Below are 23,351 nucleotides of genomic sequence, written 5' to 3'. Positions count from 1 at the left end.
CCTCAGGAATGGGTGTGAAAGGTACCCTGGGCCTTGGAGTGGCTGAGGTTTTAGCCGCCGAATGTAAGTACAAGACCCTTAGGAGTGTGCTGTCATAGCTCCTGCCCAGGCCTTGAGTAGAAGGGAGATTTTCATCAGAACGATCCTGTAATTACCCTATTTTAATTACAGCCCCAGAAAACCACAGCTTTTCACTTGTCTGGCCTTACCACTCTCTAGGGGAAATCCAACCCCATTCTCCTTCCTCCTATGAGCATCTGATCTGGTGTGGGAAAATACCTGAGCATTTCTTTGGGTTAACATTCTCCCTTTTCTGGGAGCCACTTGGATTCCTGGGGTCTTTCCAGGCCTCCAGACCTCTGTCTCAACCCTCCTTTTCGTAAACCGTCTAGACTTAAGGGACTAGGCAAGTTGGGAGAAGGAACTGATCGCCTGGGGCATCCTCCCTGCCTGGGCTGAACCTTCAGTGAGCTGCCAAGGTGTGGCCCTGGAATGGCCAGAAGGTGTTAGGGCCACCAGGCCCCTCGAGGCTTACCACTTTCAGGATAGGAACCAGACCCTCAGGAAAAGGTAGTAAACCTTGTGAAGGAGCACCGTTGTCTGTCTTGACAGAGGATGCAACTAGGGAGTAATTTCCAGCTTAAAGGTTGTTGTATTAGTAAGTAGATGATCTTGGAAGAAATGAGTGTCTTAGACATCTTGTTGATTTCCTACAGATGGCCTCTCTGAACCCACTCTCCTGTCTTGGGTTCTGTTGTAATTTTGAATATGGGCTTTGGCAGAGTCTCGTGTCTGTGCTGCAGAAGAAAATTTGAGTCCTTTTGTTTTCTGAATGGAGAGGAGCTCAGTTTCAGGGGTATTCCCAGTCATTGCCCTCTCATTAGTTTCTCCTGCTGTGTTTGATAATGTTTCCCATTCATCCAGAGTTTGTATTGTTATATGAGAGTTCTGGTGTTAGAAGTAGTAAAATGCCCTCAGCTACAGATCTGGCTCCTGTGTGGCCATCAGGTAAGCTTCAAGTGAACACCTTGCTTAAGTTCGGTCTATGTCTCTAGAAATTTTCTTTTTTTGTTCTTAGATACAGTGTGTATCTTTGTCTTTATATTAGGTTTTAAAGGGGCCTTTTAAGTAAAGGAGACATTTTTATCATCATGTTGTCTTGCTAGCATGGATTTTTTTTTAATGTTTATTTTTGAGACAGAGAGAGGGACAGAGAACAGGACCGGGGGAGGGGCAGAGAGAGAAGGAGACACAGAATCCCAAGCAGGCTTCAGGCTCTGAGCTGTCAGCACAGAGCCTGACATGGGGCGGGGCTTGAACCCACAAACCGTGAGATCATGACCTGAGCCAAAGTTGGACTCTCAACCAACTGAGCCACCAAGGCGCCCCGAGTCTTTTTTTTTTAATAATATTTTTGGGGATGGGGCGCCTGGGTGGCGCAGTCGGTTAAGCGTCCGACTTCAGCCAGGTCACGATCTCGCGGTCCGTGAGTTTGAGCCCCGCGTCGGGCTCTGGGCTGATGGCTCAGAGCCTGGAGCCTGTTTCCAATTCTGTGTCTCCCTCTCTCTCTGCCCCTCCCCCATTCATGCTCTGTCTCTCTCTGTCCCAAAAATAAATAAACGTTGAAAAAAAAAATAAAAAAAAAATAATATTTTTGGGAAAAGCACAAGTGGGGAGGGGCAGAGAGAGGGAGGCAGAGAATCTGAAGCAGGTTCCATGCTGACAGGCTGACAGCAGTGAGCCTGACATGCGGCTCGAACCCAGAAACCGTGAGATCATGACCTGAGCCGAAGTTGGACTCTCAACCAACTGAGCCACCCGGGCGCCCCTTTATATATGGGTCTTTATAGAGGGCTAAGACCAAGGCCTTTTTTGTTGTTCTGGCAACTTCTTATCTCCTGAGTACAATTGTAGTTTTCCAATGAATTGGGCATCCATGAAGTCTGAATTTTAAGCTTGTCCACTTATTATTTGCTCAAAATGAAAAAAAATTTTTTTCTTGAAATAAAAATCATTTCTGAGGCCATTTTTAATATTTTATAATCTCAGAGCGCTTCATTATTGCCAAGATTACCAGATATCTAAATCTGAATGAATTTCCATTTGGCCCCTGGACACTGGTTACACACATTCATATGTTAAAGGCTCCGGCCTGGTGTATTTTCAGACTGAGTGGTGACCCAGTGGTAGGTCACAAAGCCTGTGTAGTGTGCGAAAGAGAATAGAGCAAGAATAGAAGATACCAGAGAGAATCAGTCAAAGTAAGGATAAGTTGTTTTTTTTTTTTTTTTTGGAAGCTGTGTTTTAGGGGTGAGTGTGTGTGTGTGTGTTTCCTGAGTCCCGCTGTGCAACGTATTTCTTAATGTGGGTCTTGGAGACATTTGAGACATCTCTGCCCAGTCTGTGCTTATGTCTCCAGGCAGCAAGTATCTCTCCTGCCGGGCTCAGTCCCACGGATTTCCATGACTTTCCTCCTCCCCCCTGCCTGGCCTCCAGGCCTCTGTCTGCATACAGGCTCCGAATTCTGGGTCTGCCCTGCTCCTCTTTCATTGGCAACTCCTCTTATCTTTCCAGAGACAAAGTGCATGCCACCTCTTGTACAGGCTGCACTGACCTACAGGTCTCCCACCATCAGTGTGACTTACGTGTCACCCTCGGCATCGTGGTTGCTTATCTCCTCACTGACTCAGTGTGTGTGGTGTGTGTGTGTGTGTGTGTGTGTGTGTGTGTGTGTGTGTGTGTGGTGAGATCAAGGAGGCAAACAGGACTCAATATTAAAAAATACTCTGTTGGGGCACCAGGGTGGCTTAGTCCGTTAGCATCTGACTCTTGATTTCAGCTGAGGTCATGATCTCATGGTTCGTGAGTCCGACCCCCATGTTGGGATCTGTGCTGACAGCAGGGAGCCTGCTTGGGATGGTCTCTGTCCCTTTCTGCCCCTCCCCACTCTCTCTCCCTCTCTCAAAAATAAATAAACTAATAAAAAAAAGAGACCACCTCTGCCGACAGAGTACATATAACATGATTGTGCTTCAATAGGGCATTGGAAGAAACCATGTTTTCCTGATTGTATGTGGGATTCTCATTCTTTGTGGACAATTTAGAAAATAAAGGAAGAAAATAAACCTGGCTCATAGTGGCACCACCCAGAGTAACTGTTAGCATTTTGATGTTGTTTTTTTCTACTGTTTCTTCCATGCATAGATTGTGTAGGTAATATTACCATCAAACCAGCACTTTTTGTATAAGCCTATTCCCCAAAAGCTGATTTTTAAAGGTCGCTATAAACCTTTTTATTGTTTTTACTGTTGAATCTCTATTCCCACGTGGGTACATTTACATGTTCATGCATTTCTGTCTCTTTTATAATCCTATATTCATAGCTGTTGTGAGCTCAGTGTTTATGTTCCCCCAGAACTCATACCCCCTGTGTGGTGGTATTTGGAGATGGGCCTTGGGGAAGCATTTAGGGTTAGAGTCAGTCATGAGGATGGGGCCCACATGGTGGGATTAGTGGTTTTCTAAGAAGGGAGAATCTCTCTGTATATACTTCTGCATACTAAGGCCGTGTGGACACACGGTGGGAAGGCAGCCATGTGCATGTGAGGAAGAGGGTTCTCACCAGAAACCAGATTGGCTCGTATCTTCATCCGAGACTGCCCAGCCTCCAGAGCTGTGAGAAATTAACGTCTGTGTAAACTACCCAGATTGTCGCATTTTATCATGGCACCTTACATAGATTAAAGACAGTAGCTATAGGTTTCAAAAACGACAACTTAAAACTTACATTTAATTATTTAATAGCCCTTCAGAGATGTAATATTACGTATTATACTTTATTTGCTTAACAAAATGTGAAGATTTCTCTGCTGGGGTGTGATAAATGTTAAATTCTCTTATGTATGGGAGCAAGATTAGGGTAAATGGCCTCACGGCCTTGCCAATGATGATAAAGACACAAGGAATGACCCCTCACATCAGCTAAAAATTTGTAATAAATGATAATGGCCAAACTTGTGGGTGCATAAAATGCCTTAGGAACTTCATTAAGTCCTTTACGTAAATTGACTTGTTCATTCTCACTTAATCCCAGCCTGCTGGCATCATCCAGAGTCCTGAGGCCAGAAGCCCTGGGTTTAAACCCCATGTCTGCCCCTTTCTAGTTGTGTAGATTTGGAGTAGTTACTTGTCTAACCTCAGTTACCCCAGCAATTAGTAGGCTACATACATAAAGTATTTATTTCCCAGGATTTTTTTAAAGTTTTTTTTTTTTTTTTAAATGTTTATTTATTTTTGAGAGAATGCAAGCAGGAGAGGGGCAGAGAGAAGGGGGCTGAGGATCCGAAGCAGGCTTTGCGCCGACAGCAATAAGCCCCATGCAGGGCTCCAACTCATGAACAGCGAGGTCATAACCTGAACCGAAGTTAGTTACTTAACTGACTGAGCCACCCAGGTGCACCCCCGCATTTTTTTTTAAGTTTGTTTATTTGAGAGAGCGAGAGCGAGCGAGCGAGCGAGCGAGAGAGAGAAGGCCCAAGTGAGGGAGGGGCAGAGAGAAAATCCCAAGCAGGCTCCACGCTGTCAGCACAAAGCCCAACACAGAGCTTGAACTCATGAACCATGAGATCGTGACCTAATCCGAAATCGTGTTGGATGCCCAACTGACTGAACCACCCAGGCGCCCCCTGCCCAGGGTTATTTTGAAGATTAAATGGGTTGTGGCAAATCAGCACTTTGCATGGTACTTGGTTCTTGGTAAGTGTCCCATAAACATGGGTTTAGATGGGGAATTCCGTTTTGGATGAAAGATTTTAGTGTTAGAGAATCTTCTGTCTCAATCTTGGATGTACAGACAACCAGTCATTTCACATAGGATGAGGCTGAAACCCACACTGCTTGTGGAGTCTGTGAGAGACTGATTTGGGCCCTTCCTGCTGGGGCTAATGCTCCTGTGTTCTGACTCGTTACTAACAGGAATAGGGGCCAGAGCATAGGGGTAGGCAGACTTTCTTCCATAAAGATCCACATAGTAAATATTTTAGGCTTTGTGGATCACAGATGGTTCCTGTTGCAACTGCTCAACTCTGCCATCATAGCGTGAAAGCAGCCATAGAACAGAACGTATATATGGGTTCTGTTCCAATAAAACTTTACTTACGGACACTGCAATTTAAATTTCAGATAATTTTCATGTGTCTTGTAATATTATTATTCCTTCGATCCTCCTGCTCCCCAACCATTAAAAATGTAAAACCTTATGGGGCACCCGGGTGGTTCAGTCAGTTAAGTGTCCGACTTCAGCTCAGGTTATGATCTCGTGGTTCGTGAGTTCAAGCCCTGCATTGGTCTCTGTGCTGACAGTTCAGAGTCTGGTGTCTGCTTTGGATTCTGTGTTTCCCTCTGTCTGCCTCCTCCCCCATTTGTGCTCGCTCTCTCTCTCTCTCTCTCTCTCTCAAAAATAAACATTAAAAAAAATTTTTTTTAAAAAGTAAAATCATTCTTAGTTCCTGGGTCATGCAATAACTGTTGTTGCTGTCATGGGTCGGCCCTTGGATTCATCTTGCCTTTTGCAGAAAATAGTATGACCAGTGTCGCCTTTTTAAGTTAAATTCCAAGGTCTGAAATAAAGATTTCTCTTAAGTTCCCTGTGGGGTCCTCAAAGTGACTTTGGAAGCGGTTTGTCTGGGAGTGAAGAGTCTTTGGGGGCCATTGCTTCCTCTCTAATTTTTAGCCAGTCAAGACATAGTTGGCAACGAGCGTGTCCTTTGAAATTTTGAACCCTGTTCTTTGGGACTTTTATGCTATACCGCGGAGAAGAAAGAAAAATAACCAGTAGCTATGGCTCCTGAAGATGTAAAAGTAACCAAGTTTGCTGAAAGGCCCTGAAAAGTATAAGGAAAAGAAAAAATGGATAAGAAAGGCACACTGTTAATAAACAGAACCCTCTTGTCAGAAAACACACTGGCTACTGTTTTTAACGAGTCTGGCATTCCTGCAGCTGAAATCAAGACACGTTTCAAATTCTTCAGTGGCTTTTTTTTTTTTTTTTTTTTCTGGATTGGTTGACGTGGTGTTGGTGTGAGGAGAGATGAAAATATTATGTTCATATTTTTTTATTAGTATATCCTTTAAAGGTATATATGCAAATAGAATTCATTGGAGTTGACTTCATGAATCCGAGAATGGAAGTGCGAGGAAAGAAACATCCTTTATGGTGGAAACTCTTAAACGTTGTGCTCGCACGATGATTTTCTTTGCAAGGATCATAGCCTCTGTGTTTTATCTTCAAGAGCAGTGGGCTTTTATGGAATGACATGCCTAGAGATCATTACCAAGAAGCCTATTCTGAACTAACCACCTCATTTATGGGCGTTGGAATCCACAAAGCCCAGGGGAGCCTGTGTTGGCCCAACAGAGCACAGCTGTTTCCTCTTACCCTGCAGGCGAAATGATGGCCTTGACTCTTGGATACTATCATGTACACTCCCTCTGTTTTCTTTTTGAGCAGAAAACATCCTGTTTCATCCTGCATGTTTAATGGAATAATTTAAATATGTGTAGTAGAAATACTATTAATACTTTTATTTGCCCTGAGAGTATTCGAAGGCGGTGACAGTTTTTTCATACCCACAGAGTATAAGTTAAGAAGTGATATTCCCTGTATTCTCTTAGACAAATGTGAGAACTCTGTGTATATGGTAAATTCTTATTTTTCCGTGATGTTCCCCTATTCAAATAATTCTCTTCCTTCTCTTTCTTTTCAAAAGCTCCAGTGTCGGTTCTAACTCTCTGGGGCATATTGGAGAATATTAGTTTTTACATGCGAGCTGAATTTTGAAAATAGAGGAAATATTATTCATTCTTTAGAGAGTCCTGTACAGATCCCTCATTTGATCAGATAGTGTGGTCACTTTTAAACTTTTTTTTGACTTTGATCTTCAGTAGGATACGTATTTTATCCAATGATCTGATAACGTACAAAAGTACACACACATACACACTAGACCATAGGGATACACAGGAATTCACCTTAAATTTTTTCCTAAAACTGCCATTCAGCCTCGGCCGACTGGCCAAAAGGCGGGGTGCCTGACTTTGGTGTTGTTTCTGGCACACTTGCACTTGTACATGAACAAGGATTGTACATTGCATAGGTAGCCCTCCTGTCCAACCAGGGTGGGGGCACCAGTGACGCAAACAAGGCAGACCTTTGGGATTTATTATCATAACATTTGCTTTGAAAAATAGGGAAACGCTCTGTATGTAACTCTTGCAGTGTCCCCTTTTATGCTTTGTATATGGAAACTCAGTCAACTGAAAGTATAAACATCTATATTTTTTTATTGGAGAATAAAATATTGCAAAAATTAAGGGTGATTGTCAGGCTGTGAATTTTATGTGCCCAAAACCAGTGATACAAATATTAAAAAATGATAGGTATAGATTGAGAATTAGTGTTGAGAGAGGACGGTTGCTAATAATTTTGGGGAAACTGCTGTCTCCTCTGGGGGATAGGCTTCAGTGAAATTGCACCATCAGGCATTAAGCAAGTCTTCAAGTCCAGGAGATGAGGGGTCTTCACCTAAGTCTTGACCTCGCTCGGTTTCCATTAGGGAGGAAGGAAAGCTTCCTAACTTGCTGGCAGAATCACCGCAGGCAGCGGCCGTCTTGGCACCAAAATGTCTTGCTTTTTTACACAGACCTGATTTTCAGAGCATCCATTTAATTTTGCAGAAATTAATTCTGCAAATTCTCATTAGTCTGCTGTGGATCGTGCTGAGGAATTACGGTTCCTGCCCTTTTATATCAAATGTTCAAAATGGATCTACCATTTTTTGACAATAAAATTGTAAACATAATACATTTTTTGAATAGAACTTCAGATTTATACTTGCTTTCCAATAGTTCCTTCCGTAAAGCAGCATTTGGCTTTGGCAAGTATTTGGTTTTAACATTTGGCCACTTGGCATTATGCCAAAAGGTGTGTTTGGTAAATTTCTGAACGAAACATCACTTTCTCCATCCATCTGTCCAGTCCCGACGAAATAAACACACAAAACCATAATTATTTGTGCCACGCACACTGTACTCTGGTCATTTCTGTTTTAATATTTTTAAAAGCCACGAAATTAGTTTCATGGTGTGCAGTTAAAAAAAATGTTGAGACTCACTGTACTCTGGGGATGGATAGTAACACCATCTGGGAGGGGTCGTTTTTGTAGGCAGCATTTTAGCCCCACAAAAGATGAGAGGAGGGGTTTTCCAATTTCCTTTCCCAGAAATGTCATGTAAGATCTCAAAGGTATGTTAAGGCTTACAAAAACTGAATGAATGCTACTGCCAAATAATTTTCTCCAGCAGTTGTACCTGTTTACACGCCCACTGATACTGTCTGAGAATTCCAGTTGTTCTGTATCCTTCTTAACACTTAGCACTGCCAGCGTTTTTAGTGTTAACTACCACAGTGGGTATGTAATCATTATCATAGCCATTTAATTTTTTTTTATTATTTAAAAACATTTTTAAATGTTTATTTATTTATTTAAAAAAAAATTTTTTTTTCGACGTTTATTTATTTTTGGGACAGAGAGAGACAGAGCATGAATGGGGGAGGGGCAGAGAGAGAGGGAGACACAGAATCGGAAACAGGCTCCAGGCTCCGAGCCATCAGCCCAGAGCCCGACGCGGGGCTCGAACTCCCGGACCGCGAGATCGTGACCTGGCTGAAGTCGGACGCTTAACCGACTGCGCCACCCAGGCGCCCCTAAATGTTTATTTTTGAGAGAGACAGAGAGCAAGCGGTGGGGAGAGGCAGAGAAAGGGAGACACAGAATGTGAAGCAGGCTCCAGGCTCTGAGCTGTCAGCACAGAGCCTGACGCGGGGCTCGAACCCATGGACCGTGAGATCATGACCTGAGCCGAAGTCGGACGCTTAACTGTCTGAGCCACCCAGGTGCTCCTATTATAACCGTTTTAAATGAAGTCCATCTAAAAGGTCTTAGGCCTTCCAACATTTTTTTTCAGTTTATTTTAATTTTTGAGAGAGAGAGAGAGAAAGTGTGTGTGTGAGTGAGCAGGGGAGGGCAGAGAGAAAGAGGATCCCAAGCGGGCTCCACACTGTCAATGCAGAGCCCAACACAGGGCTCCATCCCATGAACTGTGGGGTCATGATCCGAGCAGAAATCAAGAGTCGGATGTCTAACTGACTGAGCCACCCAGCGCCCCTGGCCTTGCGATGGTTTTAAGCAGAATGTAAATGAAATGGATCCTCTGTTTCAGATAACCAAGTTCTGATATGTTGAATAGTCGGTCCTTTTGCTGTGAGTGATCCTTTTTTTAATGCTGTCTTTGTGGCTCACTCTAGAAGCTTCTCTTCCACTCCTTCACCAACAGAGAAGAAACTAGAATAGACACTGTGTGTTTGAGTTTGTGCACCCCACGTCCATCAAAGAGCTCTTTCAGGGCCACAGAGGTGCACCCATCTGCATTCTGTTGGGAGACTTCAGACACAGAAAAGTCTCTTACCCGTTGCCTGTACGTGACCCCTCCCAGATCCCCTTTCCCTCTATCTGCCTCCACTGCTGTGGACAAGGATTCGTTCGCTGTAGTCTGGGTTTCAGCCCTCACTCCAGAGGCAAACAGTGTTCCGGCTGATGACTGGTGGACTGAGCCTGTCTCTGTAGGGGCAGGGTGGGGTTGCAGAGAAAAAGGAAGGGTGTGCCTGGCAAGGTGAGGGGCCGGCAAAGTGAAAAGCCAGCAGGGCCCAGCTGCTGCCTGCAAACATGGGAATCTGCTTATCTTGCTTGCATCAGGAGGCCAGCCCTACTGAAATCCTAAATACCATTCACATGCTAGTTCATGTGAGATCCACTGAAAGGATCTTACACAAGATCGGGCCTCTTTCCAGTCTTAATTCAGGGTGAATTCCAGGTAATTCATACAGTCTTCCTGGTTCCACTTTCTCTCTTTGTTTTGTGTAACCAGCCTTCCGATCGAGGTTGGGGGTGCTGCCCGGAGAAGGCATCTGATTTTGCCTCCCTGCCAATCCAAGAACACCACGATTTTATGTTTGTGAATCTGCCTTCTTTAAATATATTTGGAATTCGGATACCTGGTTAGCTCAGTTAACTGTCTGACTTTGGCTCAGGTCATGATCTCATAGTTCACCAGTTTGAGCCCCATGTCAGGCACCGTGCTGACAGCTTAGAGCTTGGAGCCTACTTTGGATTCTGTGTCTCCCTCTCTCCTGTGCCTCCCTCACTCATCTTTGGTCTCTCTCTCAAAAATAAATAAAAACTTAAATTAAAATGAATAAATAAAATTGGAATTGATCAGTGCCTATCTTGATAATTTATTAAGATGTTTATTACTATTTTTTTAGGTGTCAGTGAGGGCAGTGCTATAGAAACACAGAATACCCTGAGTCCTTTAATATTCTGTGTGAACCTGTACACCTATAGAACAGTTGAATTAAATATGTAAAAATGCTCAGTGAATTAAATATCATTAATTATTATTCTCTTGAGAGACTAACCAGGGTTGGTAGACTGTAACCATGAAAGTCATTTTTTTTTTTTTTTAATCTGTATGCAATTCTTTCATATCCTCTGGCCGGTATTTTTGTTTTGTTTTTTTTTGGTTTTTTTTGCTTTTTTGCATTGTTTCTTTTCTGTTTGACTCAGGTTTGAGAATTGAATAAATTAAGGCCCAGAACTTTTATAATATATGGATTAAAAGGGAGCCCCACGAGGCTAACATCCCAACATTAATCAATAAACAGGATCATGTAGGTGAAAGTGTTTGTACAGCTTCACACAGAGAGAATGTTCCCTTGTATAACCACGTAAAAGACTGGCTTGATGTTCAATGTTTAATATAAATCAAAATGCAAATAAATCTCCCACTTCCTTTTAGTTGGGAACATTTTAAGTAAGACAATCACAAAAGATAACAAAACTCAGTGGCTTAGGCACACTCCCAAGAATTTATTTTTTTTCAGGTTCTTTAGTTGGTGTTGAATTTTACGTAAGCTCATGAAGTTCACATTGGATCTGGTTTCCACAGTTAGCCATAGCTCATCTCGTTGCTGCCATTCCCTCCAAGGATGAGAGCAGTCTGTCATTATTGATTTTGGTCACCAGTGGACTGCTTCCTTGTATAACTTCTCTTTGGAAAGTTTGAAGTCATCAAGATAACCGCTCTCCCCGCTCAGAGAGACAGTAGGGTCCACAGGTATTTCTCCCGGCAGCTCTTCCTTCCGTTCCGTGTTTCCTTTCTCAGGGCTGCGGGGGTGTGTGAAAAACTCCAGAAGAAAACACGTTTCGTATTTGCTTCTGCCTATCAGCCTCCCCTTAGACGAGCAGGGAAGGAGGGGCATTAGAATTCAGACTGCAAAAAATAGTGTTTCCTTGCAAACGTGCTGAGTGACGGGATGTGAGCAGGGGGTCTTCTGTATTAGGGCATTTAAGAGAAAGGATGATAGCCAGCCCCACCTCCCCAGGCTCCCACCGCCTGCCGTGAAAGTGTCTTTACTGTTCTTGTTGATTATAAAAGTCATACATGCTAAGTGTCATGAATATAAACCGTATACATAAAGGAGAAGGTGAAGTTTCCCCATAGCTGGTGCTACTATTCAAGGGGTTGTACGTGTGCGTGTGTATATTGTCAACACGAACGGAATAGTATTCGGTATACTGTTCTGTAACCTGCTTTTTGTCACTGAATATTTTGCAGGGTCTCTGCTGTGTCAGTGTCTGCAGATCTGTCTGCAGTATTCTTAGGATGAATCAGAGTCGATTTACGTAATCCCTTCTTAATGGACATTACGGTCATTTCCCATTTTTTTTGATATTCTAAACCTCTATTGTTCCCCATGCCATATGTGGCAATTTAACTTAATTAAAATTACATAATGTTTAAATATCAGTTCTCAGTCACGTTAGCCACATTTCAAGTGCTCTGTCGCCATATGTGACTAGCACAGAAGTAGAACTTACCCATCGTTGTGTGAAGTTCTGTTGGACAGTGCTGTTGGCTGGCTTTCTGATTTCTTTTTCAGTGCATGTTTCCATTCTTTTATTCATCCATTCAACAAATAATTACTAAGTGCCTCCTATGTGCCAGGCAGGCACTGTGCTAGGTACTTGGATATCTTGCTCATAAAACATAAACACCCGTCCTCATAATGCTTAACATTCTATTCAGCAAAAGGTTTTCAGTACTTATTCCCAATAAATATATGTGTATTACAAGTTGCATATGTATCCTATTAAGTTGTTATATTATAAAACGTAATATATGGAACAAATTAAAATAGGAATGAAAAAGAATAAGACAAAAATGTAAATAACTTCTAAAATAGTCCTCTTGTGTTGCATCTTGGAGACCACTTTTTTGAATGGTGCTCTTGTAGGCAGCAGCCATGTTTAAAGGTTCTTGTAGTAGCGGGGCACCTGGGTGGCTCAGTCGGTTAAGCACCTGACTTGGGCTCATTTTATGATCTCATGGTTCGTGAGTTCCAGCCCCGCATTGGGCTCTGTGCTGACAGCTCAGAGCCTAGAGCCTGCTTCAGATTCTGTGTCTCCCTCTGTCTCTGCCCCTCCCCTGCTTGCCCTCTCTTTCTCTCTCTCTTTAAAAATAAATAAATAATTAAAATTTTTTAAAAATATGAATAAATAAATGTTCTGTAGTGCTGATATGGAGTTGTTATCACATTTTAAATAGGTAGTCCTTCTATTTTGATATTCCTTCTAAATCTATTTCATGAAAGACCTCTTTTTTTTTTTCTATCTGTAGACTTCTTCCTACTGTTTGAATTTGTTCTCTTACGTATTCATTTAGTAATTATTTATGAAGTTCATACTGTATAATAGGTGGTGCCGGGAAATTGTACAGGTCCAAGTTCCTGCTCCCAAATGACACAGGCCAGCAAATCACTTATTCTAACATAAGGTGTTATGGAAACACAGGGAAGGGGCATCTTAATAGGGATCTTGTTTGGGAGAATGGAGGACAGCTTTCATGAATATGATCTCCTCTTTGCTGAGTTATTGCACTCTGTTTTGGGACTTAACGGAATCTTATTTTTATCCAACCAATACTATTTTTCTCCATGTTTTTTTCTTTTCTTTTGGAAAATATAAAGTTCTAAATAATTGATTTAATAATACTAAACCACCATTGATTGTCACATTAAATATCTCTTTATGTTAAATGCTTACCTTAAACTTAGATCCTAGGGCTGGAAGGGCTCTATATAGGACAGAAGTGAAGTCCAAATAATTGTGTAGTTCCTGTTTTTTGAGAAGGAGAGGCAAAATCATCCCCAGAGGTGTGTGTTTGTTTATTCATGCCTTTATTTAACAAATATTTACAAAATACCTTCTACGCTGAAAAAAAGCACTTAATTTCAAAATAAATTTCTCACATGGGCTTTTAATTAGGGTATTCTGAAGAATATAATGGATAATGCTATTTAGAGTAAACTTAAGGGGTGCCTGGGTGGCTCAGTCGGTTGAGCGTCTGACTTTGGCTCAGGTCATGATCTCGTGGTTTGTAGGGTCGAGCCCCGTGTTGGGTTCTGTGCTGACGGCTCAGAGCCCGGAGCCTGCTTCGGATTCTGTGTCTCCCTCTCTTTCTGACCCTCCCCCATTCATGCTCTGTCTCTCTCAAAAATAAATAAACATTAAAAAAAATTAGAGTAAACAAAATGAAAGAATTGATCATGTGTTTATCTGTTCCCTCTCTTTTAGGGCAAGTTAAAGTGTTCAGAGCTCTTTATACATTTGAACCCAGAACTGTAAGTATTGAGTTTTTAACTTTAAAACTGGCATAAAAACCTAAGGTGATTTCATTTAGACACTTCCTCTGGCCTTTTCTTTGATAGCTGTAAAAGATTCATAGGAGTGGTCCAGAGGTGTGAAAGCTGAGTCCCTGAATTGATCTGAATGTCTTCCCCACCTTGAGTTTGTGTCGTCCATCCTGTGTGGCTTGTTCCTGCATGGTGACACCATGGTGCTTTAAAAATCACCAAGTGGCCTGCATATAAAGTACATGACCTTATCTCAGTCAGCCTTCCTGTGACTCTCGCCCTGGCCTTCTTTGTTCTTTCTGTTGACCCTCTACCTCAGGCCACTTCATAATGGCACCTTTTACCAACCATCAGGAGCAATTTTGTTTTTCTTTCCAAGATTTTATTTAAATTCAAGTTAGTTAACATACAGTGTGGTATTGGTTTCAGGAGTAGAATTGTATGATTCATGACTTACATACAACACCCACAAGTGCCCTCCTTAATGCCCATCGCCCATTTAGCCCATTCCCCCCCCCATCCCCTCCAGCAACCCTCAGTTTGTTGTGTCTAGAGCAATTTTCTGTGTTTCTGCTGTGTACACTCTCCATTGTTATAGTTTCTGGTGTCCATCCATCAATCCACCCATCCATCCGTGATTTAGTGAGCACTTACTATGTGTCGGACCCTGGCCCAGGCCTGGGAGATAGTGCCCCGTCAACAGAAAGGGTGGTCTCATGGAGCTGCCATCCCCAGTGTGGGGAGACAGATAACAAATGAACATGACTGTGAGGGCCTGGTAAGTGCTCTGAAGAAAAATAAGGAGCATATAGGGCCAAAAGGTTAGTGGAGAAAAAAGAGTGTTATTTTCAGCAGGGTGTTCGGGGATGGCCTTTCTGTGAAGGTGACGATTGAGTAGAGACCTGAGGGAAGTGAGAGAGCCAAGGGAACAGCAAGGAGCGTCTTTGGCAGGTTCTAGAAACAGCAGGGACGGCAGCAGCTTAGAAAGTCATCTATAAAGAACAGGGAGTTAGGAGATAGGTTCAAGAGGCTGGGCGGAGAGAGAGGACAGGCAGATCATGTAGGGCCTCATAGGGCTCATTTGGATTTTGCCCTGGGTAAGATGGAGTTTTGTTTTGTTTTATGTTTATTTATTTTTTAGAGAGAGAGAGACAGAGTGCGAACAGGGAAGGGGCAGAGAGAGAAGGAGACAGAATCTGAAGCAGATTCCAGGCTCTGAGCTGTCAGCATAGAGCCCGACGCAGGGCTCAAACTCATGAACCACAAGATCATGACCTGAGCTGAAGTCAGATGCTTAACCGACTGAGCCACCCAGGTGCCCCCCTTTTTTTAATTAAAACAATTTTTTTTAAGTTTATTTATTTTGAGAGAGACTGAGAGAGCATGTGGGGGAGGGACAGAGAGGGAGAGAGAGAGAGAATCCGAGTAGGCTCCAAACTGTCAGCACAGAGCCTGATGTGGGGATCGAACTCATGAACCTTGAGATCATGACCTGAGCTGAAACCAAGAGTTGGACACTTACCTCACTGAGGCCTCCAGGCCCCAGAAGATGGGAGGGTTTTGAGTCCAGGACCGATTAGCTAAGTTTTAGAAGAGTCACTCTCCCTGAGGTGTGGGGAACCATCCCGGAGAGCAAGAGTGGGGAGCAGGGTGTCCAGACAGGAGGCAGAGGAGAGAGACACCCAGCAAGAACACCTGCTCTCTTGACTTTGTGGCCTTACTCATTACAGATGTGAGCCTTCCTGCCAGAGGCCGGCTTTGTCTGGGCTTGTCCTGGACCCTGTCGTCCCGAGTCGGACGCCTCAGAAGGTAGCACAGAACAAGTGTCAGTGAGCCTTGGTTCACGGCTGTCAGGCTGAGGCCCGCCTTCAGATTCCAAATCTGTCGTGTACTCACGACGAATTGCCTTAACCTGTGGCCATCTGTTTCCTCGTTTGAAAATGGGAATAACAGTAGCCATCCTGCAGAGTTTTGCTGTGAGCATGGATTGAGATGAGTATTTCAAGCCTAGCACGTGGGGAGCACCAGTAAATGGCAGCAGGAAATTCAGCCGATACAGAGTGTGCTCGTGTTCCGACGACCTTGAATCAACACGATGTTCCTGGAACAAGAAAGGGGTTGGGGGGCAGGTAGAGGTAGATCTCTGGTTTTCATTCCTCTCACCCGGAAGCCCCAGTGGCATCTCTCCCGTGTCGGTGAGGGGGGGGAAGGAACGAGAAGGGCGTTAGCTTGCCAGGGCTGCCGTAACTGAGTGCTGCAGACTACTTAGCTGAACCGACAGAAATTTTTCTTAGAATTTTGGAGGCAAGAGGTCACACTGAGGTGTTGACAGAGTCGGCTTCTTCTGAAGCATCTCTCCGTGACTGGTAGATGGTCACGTTCTCCCGGTGTCCACATGTGGTCTTTCCCCCGTGCTTGTCTGTTTTCCAGTCTGGTCTTCTCCCCCCACCCCCCATCTGTTCTTCTTCAAAGGACACCAGTCAGATTATAGGTTACGGCTCATTCTAATGACCTAATTTTAATTTAATTACCTGTTTAAAGAACCTGTCTCAGGGCGCCTGGGTGGCTTAGTTGGTTAAGCGTCCGACTTACAGCTCCTGAGTTCAAGTCCCGCGTCAGGCTGTGTGCTTTCAGCTCAGAGCCTGGAGCCTGCTTCGGATTCTGTGTCTCCCTGTTTCTTTCTCTGTCCCTCCCCGGCTTGTGGTCTCTCTCAAAACAAATAAATAAACATTAAAAAAAAAAAAGACTCTGTCTCCACGTACACTCACATCTCAGGTATTGAGGGTTAGGACTTGAACATACGAATTTTGGAGGGAGGGCGAGGGACAGAAAAAGGTGAGGAAGTATGAGGCCCAGAAGTTGTTGTCTTTGTGTTTGTCCCCAGCACACAGGAAGGAGTCCCATTGCCCTAATCAGTTGTTTCCTAGGTTGCAAGACCCCTGAGGTTGATAAGAGTTGGCGTGGGAGGGGGCGTTGCTCATCAGCTGCCCTCCTGGACTGGTCAATGAATCGATGATTCGCAGCAGCCTCCCTCACTCCAGGAAGGGACCTGCGTGTACTCAGTTTGAGACTGGGACGGGACTCCTGATCGTACCTTCTCCCCTCCCAGTGTCCTGTTGGTCGTCACCTTTGTCCTTTCTCACTGACCTCCCGCTCCTTTGGTTCTCTTGTGCCTTGTCTTGCTTCTGGCACATGAACTCCAGCCTCCCCGTTCCGTCTGCATTCTTCAGAGCTAAAATGTGGCTTTGATCCCATCACCTGCTTCAACTCGATTTGCCGTAGGAGAGAGTCCCTGTGGGCCAGCCCCTTTCCAGCCCCCCAGTCCTCTCTCTGCTCCTTCCCTTTCTTGGACCATTCCAGTCTGGATGTGATGCACTGTAGAACCCATCTCTAGACTCATGGTATTGCCTCTCTCTAGGCTCTAATACCACGGCCATACTTCCTTTTCCATGAAGACTCTCTGATTAACCCAGCTAAGAGTGGGGTGCCTCTCCCCACTCTGAACTTACGCACTTGGCATTTCAGTCCTGGTCACCAGCACGTGTCTAGGAGGGCAGCAGAAGACAAGGCTGTTCAGAGCTGGCCGTAAGTTTTAGGACCCACGCCGCCTCTTTAGCATCTGTGTGGCCTGGGAAAGTCAGAAATTCCCTAACATCTGTGCCTCAGTGTGCTCCTCTGTGAAATGAAAATAACAGTAATCTCATAGGGTTTTAGTGAGACTTAGGTGAGATTCGGTGTGTGATTAACTGTGTGAAGCTGCTGTTACTCTAAGGAGGAGTAGTGGTCGCTGTATTCATAGACATTTATCAAATAGTTTCGATTGGTCGACATATTATTTTAATTCACATCCAACTCTGCTCCAGGATGGAATCTCGCTACTGTTTTTCAAAAATCTTAGTTATTATTGGGGCGCCTGGTGGCTCAGTTGGTTAAGCATCCGACTCTTGACTTCAGCTCAGGTCATGATCTTACGGTTCGTGAGTTCGAGCTCCATGTCGGGCTCTGTGCTGACACCACGGAAGCTGCTTGGGATTCTCTCCCTCTCTGCCCCTCCACTGCTTGTGCGCTCTCTCTCTCTCTCTCTCTCTCTCTCTCTCTCTCTTAAAAATAAACTTAAAAAAAATCTTAGTGTTGAATATGCAGAAGAAAATGGATATGTAATTCATTAGGTTTCTTGAATAGCCCATATTTAAAGTGTTATTTTTTTTTAATATCCCTGGTCCCAAGGACCCTCAGCTGTGGGGCAGTGCTGCTGATTCATCCAGGATGTACTGGGTGGGCAGTAATGAGTACCCTACCAACGCCTGCTGCCCCCACACTCCGTCCCTTTCCACCTCCCCTCGGTCCAGATGTTAAAGGGGAGGTAGGTGTCTGGCCAGGCAAGTGGCCTCTAGCTCCCGAGCGCCGTCCCGACTGCCAAAGTGCCTGTGCTCTGCTGGTTATTCAGTATTTGGAATCTCATCCCAGAGCTAGTTCAGTTTCACATTTCTTTTCCTGAATAAGAATTTCTGTTGGACGAAGAGGGAAGCTCAGTTGCGTCTCTCTCTCCCATATCACTCAGTAGCCATCTCCTCTGGCGGGACAGCTGTCCCCTGCTACATCCTGAACCGACCTGGCTTCCTCAGTGTCACGGGGGGCCAGGCAGGATGGAAGGGTTGAGCTGGACTCTGCGGGACACTTGCCGACAAGCGCCGCACCCCAGGGAGGCCTGGGGCCAGCTTGTCACCCCTCTTCTGTCCTCGGGCCATACAGAGACAGCACTAGTCTCGGTGATCCACAGAACAGGTAGAACACTGGGCATTTTGTCACTCCTGGTTCTTCCTACCACCCCATTTCCCTTCTGTCAGGCTTGGAGGCAGGGTAGTCCTGGCACCACCCATGCCTGTTTGGTTCTTAATTCTTGCCTAATCCTCAGTCCAGTAAAGTCTCACACAGAGACCTGGCTGGACTGGACAGACCAGTGTCTAGATGTGCTGATAGAGAACAGCATTTTCTGGGTGCTGGCTGTGTACTGATTTCTCAAGGGAAACCAGCAGGACCCCACGCCGTCATGTCGTGTTTTCTGGGCTTCGCTAGGGCTTTGTAGCACTCTGTGTAGATGCAGGCACCCCAGAATGGGATTCCAGAAGCTGAAATCGGAGCCAACCCTGCCACTCCCTTAACTGTGTGAGTTGTGGCCAGCTCTTCCGCAGCCCTCTGAGCCTGGTTATGAAATGGAGATTATGCCCGTGTTCCAGCCCTGCCCTCGTGGGTTGCTGTGAGGGGTAAGGGAGGCGGAGCGCGCTTTGCAAGTGTCAGGTGCTGGTGTTGGTTTTGTGCTGCGTTATGTGGGGGGGGGGGGGGCCGGGGGGGGGGGCGCACGTGGCCACCACCTTTTCACCTGGTCATGACACCGTGATGAGCAGGAATGGCCCTGCACGAACTCTCGTGTGAGAGAGGAAGCACAGGTGCTGGTGAAGAGCAGACTCCGGAGTCTGACCGTCATGGGTCAAGTCCGGCATCTGCCACGTACCTGCTCTGTGGCCTTGGACGAGCTTCTCATCTACAGCGTGCTGATGAGAGGAACACCCCCGCCTCCTGGCGTTGCTGCTGGGGATTAAATTGGTTGATATTTTTAAGTGTCCAGACTAGGGCCTGGCACATGATAGTGCTACACAGTGTTAAATGAGAACATTCGTGGAGAATTTGTTTTTTAAAGATCTTTTTATTAATTCTTGGGGTTTCAGGTTGGGAAATCTGAAAAGCTTCAAAACTACATTATCGTCTCTTTAACAGTGTCCACAGAACACATATTTTCATAAACCCACAAGATTAATGCCTCAGGAATCCTACGTTACCAAGAATATATGGAAGAGGAATGAGGACGTAAATTACCAAATTTGTACTCATTGCTCTAACATTCCAGGGCCAACTGTTTCCTTGTTCTGATACCTTGTGGTTCTTCAAGGAGAGAGGAAAAGAGGAATGTGGTTGGAAACCAAAGAACAAACTGGAAAGAAAGTGCTTACTTGATTGTGTCCCTGTGTTCCCATTTCTGTTCCGTGAATATGATGCCAGCAATTTAAAAGCAGACCCTCATCAAAACCATTTACGTTAAGGGCCCTGCAAGCACTTTCCTTTAGGAAAGTGTGAATATCGTAGGTACAATCCAGTTTTAAGATCAAGTTTACTGCCATCGACAGTCTGAAGAATTTGGTAGACCGCCTCCTTTGCTAGGTTAGGAAAAACTGCCCCTGGTTTCTTTGGAAGAAGATATTTTATGGGAAGTAGCATTATCCGTCTGGAAGCTATCGATTAAAAAGAATAAACTGTCCACTGTCCTTTCTCAGGAGGCAAAAATGGTGAGCCCTTGTTTTCTTCCCCCCCGACTGAAATCGACGGTCTGTTACTCAGTTGAAAAACAAGCCTCACCTACTGGGTGGCTTGTGGTAGGCACCACTGTTGAACAGCAGCCATTATTTTACAAACCGAAGCAGCGCTGAGAAGTCTCGAAATGACTGCACTTACTGACATTTTCCAAATGGTGTGTTCTTACCAAACGGCAAAGGACAAGAATTACCTCAAAGACATTAAGAGTTTTAACTGCTCTTGGCTTTATTGCCCTTAAGTTTATCTTTATTTTATTGTTTTAAGTTGCCTTTTTAAAAATTGTGGTAAAAATTCACATAACAAAACTAGCTATTTTAAAGTGGGCAATTCAGTGGCATTTAGTACATTCACAACATTGTGAACTAAGCCACCATCTTAGTTCCAAAACATTTTCATCTTCCCAAAAGAAAAGCCTCAGCCCATTAAGCACTTACTTTCCATTGTTCTGGGCTTTATTCCTTTTTTTCTTTTTTTTTTTTTTTTAAGAAGGACCAATCACAGGGATTTTTGTGCGCGTGCTTTTTTTTTTTTAAGCTCTTTGTTCAGCACTTTTTTCAAAATATGCCTTTTTCTTTGAAGGGTGAATGGATTTATCAAATATGGAAATTTAGGCAAACTTGACTTTTGTGATTTTAGAAGGAGACTAACATCGTAGGTAGAGATGATCTTTAACTTTGATGAAATCGCCCTTATTAGGCATAAGTGGGGCAAGGTTAGATCTTGGAGAGTTACCGGGTGAAAATGGCTCAGAATGGCTCTAAGACCAGAGAGCTAGCTCTTCAAGCCATTGAAGTCTTTTGAAATTTCAGGAAACTCAGTCCCTCCAGAAAAAATACTAAGTTTTCACTTATGTTCTGTTTTCCTTACTGCCTTCCATTCAACTTCAGTCTCTCCTCCTAACACTTGTTGTCATCTCAAGGAGGGACACTCCAGTGGTGTTAAAATTGCCAGCAAAGGCCAACCTTACTATTATGGGGATGGCCCCTGTGTGTAGCTAGGGTGCTTGGTGAGGAGTGCGTCCCCTTTCCAGCCTCTCTGGGAGTGATCCAGTTGGTGGCAGGGAAATAACTAAAAGAAATAGTTTGTTGCCCTAATTACTCGCTATATTCATCGCATATTGGTAGTTTATTGCTCACAGATCATCAGAACATTATAGAGAAAGATGAGAGAAGATCTTAGAAGACTTTACTTTTTTTGCCCTAAATGCCTGTTTGAAATAATACTAAACTCTATGTCATCAAATCTAATAGGTTCTACTAATTTTACAGAGCTCATGCTGTGTCTAAGTCTAGACTCGGTCAATCAGTTGTAAATGTAGCTCTCAGGAAGCACCTTTTAAAGGAACTCAGCCATTTTTTTTTAGTATCATTGATTATCATTTGGTACTTTTTGTATTTGAATGCATTTAAGTGTCTAAGTTGCTTAAAGCATGATATAGCTGCTATAGTCTTCATTTATATTCAGGAGGAAATAGTTATAATGATAATATAGATCAGCTTTGAAACTAAATAAATTAATAGCTCTGAGTCGCATTTACCGCCCCAGTGCTACTGAGACAGGAGATAAAGACATGGAAAAATGAATGGATGAAATAATTTGCTTCACAAACATAACTTATGTTTGTATGGAACGGTAGTGATAATCAGAGATATCAAAGCCCTTTTCAAAAATAGTTTTCCAGCCAAAATTATGAAAGTAATACATGCTCATGATAGAAGATTTGGAAAAACTTTTTATGCATATTTCATGCCTACTTGTGATCTTCTCCTATATGAAATTTTGTGCTCCACATTTTTCACTCAACGTGACAATGTAAATATTTCCCAGTATCTGAAAATTGATCCTAATAGGCACTGTCCTGTAGAGTCATAAAGTCATGCTGGTAAGTGCTATGTACTGATAGAAAAAAAGGTGCTTAATTAGAGCAGCTGGCTTTAATTCAGAGATTTGCAGGCCATTTGGCTGGTACAAGCCAGAGCACTTATTGCCTGTATAATCCACTAGCCCCTGAGAGCTGCCTGTGGTCTGGACTGCCTGTGGTCTTATATATGAAATGTTCATTCTCTCTGAACATGAAGAGATAGGGTAATGGTTTTTGTCAAAATAAGCAGGTAGCAAATGTTGATCTGAAAGTGTTTAAGGATTGAAGCCTAATCATTTAGATGAGAGCCAAGCCTCTGGCTGGTTTTCATGGTTTTAAGTTCTAGACATGTATCCTTTTATGAAAAAATACATATCACCTTTTAGACCATTTACAAGGATGCAGTTTTATTAATATTCTATTTTGATACAAAAATGCCTTGCTTTCATTGTGGAAGAATATAAAAGATGTGTGCATAGGGAGGAATTCTTATATGTTATATATGGAATTCTTGGAAGTTCCTCCCAGGAAAAATTCAGTTTTCTACATGTTTTAGTTTGTCAGTAGAATATTGTTACGTGGTCTGTGTGCAGACTTAAGTATATAAAAGCCACATTGTCTACAAGGCACATTAAGATTGGAAATTCATACAATTGTTATCATAATCATTGGATTCTAATTCATGAAAAATCACATGAGGTCAAACTCTATTTTTTTCTTTCAGCCAGATGAATTGTACTTCGAGGAGGGTGATATTATCTACATTACTGACATGGTAAGTCTAGCTAATATTTTGTAATACCACATATCAGCTAAAGATGCATAAGACTATTTTGTGTAGCTGTAATATTGTACATTATTTAAAGCTGTGTCTGTACAGAAATATATACGCCTGAGTTTGTTCATTTTAGTACAATCTGTAATAATAGCATAAAATTGGAAGTAGCCTTTATGTCCACCGCTTGGAAAATGGTTGAAAAAACTTTGGTATATCCACAGACAGAGTATTATGCAGCTATAAAAAATAATGAGGACTATCTCTAAATGCTATTATGGAGTACTTTAAGTGGAAAAAGACAAAGTAAAAAGATATGGATAGTATGCCTTATTTATCTAAGAGAGGTTATATGTATAACTATTTTCTTCAACTTAAAACAAAAAAATCAAAGGAGAAATCATAAAGTAAAAATTTAAAAATAGTTTCTTCTGTGGCAGGGGAGGAAAAAAAGGGTAGAGGGAACATAGATGGAACCTATAGCCTTTTAAGAAATCTCCTTGTTTTGGAGATCTGACTTTGGAGTGGTGTACACT

The 23,351-nt window shown here is 43.4% G+C and overlaps 1 protein-coding gene across 1 annotated transcript in view; it reads left to right on the top strand.

Moving 5' to 3' along the window:
- The window catches only part of OSTF1 (osteoclast stimulating factor 1), a 57,723-nt gene that overhangs the window by 12,348 nt on the left and 22,024 nt on the right, over positions 1 to 23,351 (top strand). Inside the window, exons 2-3 of the mRNA XM_040449327.1 lie at positions 13,752 to 13,798; positions 22,765 to 22,815. Of these exons, the coding sequence (XP_040305261.1) occupies positions 13,752 to 13,798; positions 22,765 to 22,815 (98 nt within the window). The remainder of the gene's footprint in view (positions 1 to 13,751; positions 13,799 to 22,764; positions 22,816 to 23,351) is intronic.

Source organism: Herpailurus yagouaroundi, unplaced genomic scaffold (assembly GCF_014898765.1).
Source record: "Herpailurus yagouaroundi ecotype Mexico unplaced genomic scaffold, PumYag 199, whole genome shotgun sequence".
Classification (NCBI taxonomy): Eukaryota; Metazoa; Chordata; class Mammalia; order Carnivora; family Felidae; genus Herpailurus; species Herpailurus yagouaroundi.
The sequence above is the reverse complement of the archived record's forward strand: the minus strand, read 5'-3'. Positions and strand labels throughout refer to the sequence as shown.